At 33.6% G+C, this 4733-nt stretch overlaps 2 protein-coding genes across 2 annotated transcripts; both read right to left on the bottom strand.

Moving 5' to 3' along the window:
- Positions 1-1180: 1180 nt before the first annotated feature.
- LOC127102613 (uncharacterized) lies at positions 1181-2281 on the bottom strand. Its single transcript, XM_051039963.1, has one exon. It carries the CDS (start codon positions 2279-2281, stop codon positions 1181-1183), a length of 1101 nt encoding a protein of 366 aa, XP_050895920.1.
- Positions 2282-3544: 1263 nt separating this feature from the next.
- On the bottom strand, positions 3545-4273 carry LOC127102612 (uncharacterized). Its single transcript, XM_051039961.1, has one exon. It carries the CDS (start codon positions 4271-4273, stop codon positions 3545-3547), a length of 729 nt encoding a protein of 242 aa, XP_050895918.1.
- Between the last annotated feature and the right edge of the window lie 460 nt (positions 4274-4733).

Below are 4733 nucleotides of genomic sequence, written 5' to 3'. Positions count from 1 at the left end.
TTTAATGAACAAGATCCAATCAACCGATCAAATTCTCTCTTGTTCTTCACTCTTCACTCGAGTGAATCAACCAACCTTAGTTGCAAGATTGTATCGCTGCATAATGATGGTGAAAACAAGAAAATAAATTTGAATTGGGGAAAGAAAAGGTTTATGGTTTATCGAGAAAGGGAAGAAGATGAATTGATTCTACAGAATTTGTCTATGCTCATAAACTGTAATTTTTTATTCCTTTTGCAACTGTAAAATTCAAGTGTTTACAATAATAGAGGTTACTTCATATTTATAGATTTTGGACTTGCTTGCTCCTCAAGTAAGGCCCAAAACTAACCTAACTAACTTGATTAAACTGACAAATAAAGTTAAGTCTAACATTACTGTCGAAATACTCTTCGATATTTTGACACCTAAGTAATTCAATATTTTTTTATTTCTGTCAAATAATCTATTTCGACAAAAAAAAATTATAATTCAATAAAGATGAATTGGTTGCAATTGGTTGCCTCTGAAAGAAAATATGATGTTTCTTTTTGTGTATGACAACAAATTGTAACATACTAGTAAAATAGAAGACAAGTGTTTACAATTATCTAAATGTTGTATCAGTATTTGTATTTGTGGAGATAATGACGAGAAGTTGTTTAATTTAGTTATGCTTAACATGGTTATTGCAATTTGAGGAAAAAAGGTTAGGTTTCTTAAGAACATGTTTTTTTTAGAAATTAGTAGAAGATGAGACAAAGGGTTAGGGTCACTTAGTATATATTAATTAATTATTTTTAGTTTATTATTATTATTATACTATACAGTTTTGTTCGCTTTTATTAATGCATAAATGAATTAAAATATAAATAATATTTCTTATGTGTTTTTTTTATATTTTAATTTAAATTATTTATAAAATAATAAAAAATAATAGAATAAAAGAGATATGCAAAAAAAAAAGTTGAAATTTAAAATAAAAAATAAAAATAGTGTAATTAAAAAAATAGACTAATACCATTAATTACACTATATTTAAATTATATATAAAGGTTAATCTTTAATTTCTTTTATTATAATTTGGCATCATTAAAATAAATGATAAAAAATTAGTTTCAAATTTGTTGGGATTAAAATAAAATAAAATAAAATTTAAAAACAAGTATGCTCCATCAAGAATTTGGAACCAAACATTTGATCAAAGACGCCTTTGAGATCTTCCTCGTATTGTAACTATCTTAAGTACGAAACACCATGTCATTGTAAGTACCAGTGCTGGTAAACGACCCACTACAAGCCCAACAAGTGCAATTACAAATAAAACTAAGTAACCTGAATTCCCAATTCTCTCTGTTCTCTTCTTCGCCTCACTATTCACCATCATGTTTTCTAGTTTAACATTATGCAACAATGGTGATTTACTCCCACTTTCCACCTCCTCTTTTATCTCACAATCTTTTTCAACACTATAACTCCAATTTTCTTTGCCTCTTTTTTCCTTTACCTCTTTTCCAGAACTTTGCAGTCTTTTACTCAAAAGCTTCTTCAACTTTGTTTTCAATTTAACACTACGGCTAACTTTAATTGAAACATGACATGAATCCACAACTTCTTCATTTGAACGATCCTCCTTAATTTTAGAACAATTTAATTGAAAAACATCATCATAGGAAGATGTCTCTTCGGAACATACACCGACAACCTTAATTTCTTCGAAGGAATCAGTTACAGACGATTCAGCTTCAACAGCGTTAAATTCCACATTCGGTTTAGAACGCAAAACGACACGCTTCCACGCGTTTTCAAGAAAAAGAAGCGCAAATGCTGAAACGGTGATCCCGACGGTGAGTTTCTCAACGCTTGAGATTGAAACGATAATCACTAGCATCATTAAAAAGGTAACAAGTAACGTTTTTGAACCCGACCCGTCATTGTTATTCCTAACCCGATTCACCCCATAACCCGAATCCTCAACCCCATTATTTGTATGAAGATTTCCGTCGGTGATCCACTGAGTCAAACTCGCAGACTCGTGGCGGTCCGAATCGGCGCAATCACACGCGCAACTGATTAAACTCGGTATCTCCGGCGACTGTGGATCAGGAGTTTGGCGATGAAAGGATTTGTCGGACTTGGGTCTTGCGAAGCGGGTACGGTTTTTGATTAAGAGATCTACGAGGGAGGCGGGGAAACCGGTCTGAACGACGATAGAAGAAGCACCGCGTTTGGAGGAGTGAAAATCGGCGATGATTTGAGAAAATTGGGTTACCCTGTTTTTGTTGATCCATGGAATAGGCATGGTTGATTACAATGTAAAGTAGAGTTTGGAAGAGAGAGCGAAAAAGATGAAAATATTTAGGAGTTGATCATGGTTTTATAGCTGTGGAATGAATCAAAAGCAATCAAGCGTAATTGGAGGGATACGGAAAGAGAGAGTGTAATTGTTCATGATTTTCGCCGAAGAGAGAGAGAGTATATGAGTGTGGAAAGCGGAAGGAAGGAGAATGAATAAAGTGTTGTTCCATTATACTGTGCCTTTCAATTAGGATATTGATTTATTTTGTGCACCTTTTAACCTGTTTAGCATGTGTTATATGCTGCTAATAGGATCTTTCTTTATAAAAAAACATGAAAATTTTACCTTGTACCCCTACAATTCACCCCATACCCCTACAAAAATTTAAAAATTCCCATTTTACCTTTAATTGGTTTTAACTAATTTACCATTTTATTTTTACCATTCAATTGAAAATTGCAAAAATTACACTTTCACACCCCTCGCACCGGAACTCTTGCAAAAAGACTTCCGGTATGTATTTTTCCAAACCGGAAGACTTTAGGAAAGACTTCCGGAACACAAAAAAAGCAAATCGGAAGACTTTAGGAAAGACTTCCGGAACACAAAAAAAGCAAACCGGAACACTTAAGGAAAGAGTTCCGGTTCAGATAAAAAAAAATTCAAAAAAATTTGCATACCGGAACTCTTTGGAGAAGTGTTCCGGTATGCATTATGTGTGTTCCGGAAGTCTTTCCTAAAGTCTTCCGGTACGTTTTTTTTTTAATTTTTTTTTTTTTACAGAAATGAGGGTATTTTGGTAAAAAAAAAAATTAATGTAGGGGTATGGGTACAATTGTAGGGGTATAGGGTAAAATTTTCAAAAAACATTTGTCATTCAAACTTTGGGCCCGGCCCGGAATTGTTACAAATCAGGATAGACTTGTTTGGATTCATAGGTCTATTTTCATTCCTAACCTTAATTTTAGAGAGTGCATTATCTCTTGCAAGACAATGCGTTGCATTATTATTTTCTCTACCAATGTGACAAAATCTTAACATTTTGAAACAATTCACCTTTTTCTTAATTTGATTACAAATCACTCCCTAATCGGTTTTAGGAAGATCCTGTTTTTAACCTCTTTAACAACACAATGTTTTATTAGTTTCAAAATGCATGTTACTGGAAACCTAGTTGAATCGCTTTATTAACGACTTTAAGTCTCGTCACAGCTTCCGTTAGAACAAGGTTGTTGGCACCTTTCATGTTTTGGGCAACCTTGTTTATTATCTCGCCATCCAAATTGTGAAAATGACTAATAATCCTCGGATCCCTTCAACGACTAAGCTCGCATCTAAGGTACAATAAATCCAATCCTTAGCCGACGGGGATTTCTCAATATCTTTGTCTTCAACATCAGGTTTGTGCTTACAATTCTGATTGATTTGATTTTGGTTAATCAATTTATCCTTTCTGATCTCTTCTCTATCTTGCATGCTATTATTTTGAGGCTTGTGTATGATGGAGTCAAAATTTATGATTTTTCTTTTGGAAAGGTACTTATTCTTCATAGTGTTATTGTTGTTGATAGAGTCTATACTAGGATCCTTGTCCTTATCATTGATGTTTTTGCAGTTTACGTTGTGTTGATGATCTTTATTTGTCCATATCGGGTTTTTGATCTCGTTAGATAGGTTATTATTGTCTTTATTTCGCATAAAAGCTTTAAGATTGCTAAGTCTCATATTAGACTTGTTCTTTTGAGGTCTTATCTCATTAATGCTTTGAGTTCCTCCTCTGATGTTGCTTGCTTTAACCATGTTGTTGTTGTTGTTGTTAATGGCTCTGCAAGAGTCCTTTTTATTGATAGGTTTATCTTTGAAAGTGGATGTTAAGTGATCTTTAACATAAGGATTTGAGAATATGTGTTCAAAATCCTGATCATTAATATGAAGTTCAATCTGATTACTGGGAGGTGGAAAGTACTTATGATGGTTCGTGATATGTGAGGTCATCCTCCTGTTATGACTCTGAGTTTTAGAATGGATAACCTTAGGTTTTTTTTTAACTTTATCCGTGTTCTTTCCCTTGTTTCTAGAAATTTGCTGACAATCGAAGTTCCTAGTTGCAAGGTGATGACAGTCGTCATTACATGATTTTTTATGAGAGAATTTAGAAGAATATTGAGCAAAAAGCAATGCTAAAATGTGAAGAAATGAGAAAAAATCTATCATAAGGAAGAAATAAATACTTAGTGAAAATGTTGAAGAAAAAGGGAAGAAAATAAAGCATTTGCGTTTGGATTTCTCGCGCACGCAGTGCATCCCTTATGGGCGACGAGGCTTGCATCGCGGGGTGATGCAGCAACATCGTGGCACAATGTCACGCTTTTTACTGACACACATAATTGCTATTTAAAGGCCTTTTTGCTAAAAAATTTAGGGATTTTGAAACCTGGAGATAGAGTGATGGCTA

Source organism: Lathyrus oleraceus, chromosome 7 (genome assembly GCF_024323335.1).
Source record: "Lathyrus oleraceus cultivar Zhongwan6 chromosome 7, CAAS_Psat_ZW6_1.0, whole genome shotgun sequence".
NCBI lineage: Eukaryota > Viridiplantae > Streptophyta > Magnoliopsida > Fabales > Fabaceae > Lathyrus > Lathyrus oleraceus.
This window is presented reverse-complemented; position numbering and strand designations above follow the sequence as displayed.

What these genes read in the sequence shown, in the direction of transcription:
- LOC127102613 (XM_051039963.1), bottom strand. Translation starts at nt 2,281, where the DNA reads ATGCCTATTCCATGGATCAACAAAAACAGGGTAACCCAATTTTCTCAA.
- LOC127102612 (XM_051039961.1), bottom strand. Translation starts at nt 4,273, where the DNA reads ATGACCTCACATATCACGAACCATCATAAGTACTTTCCACCTCCCAGT.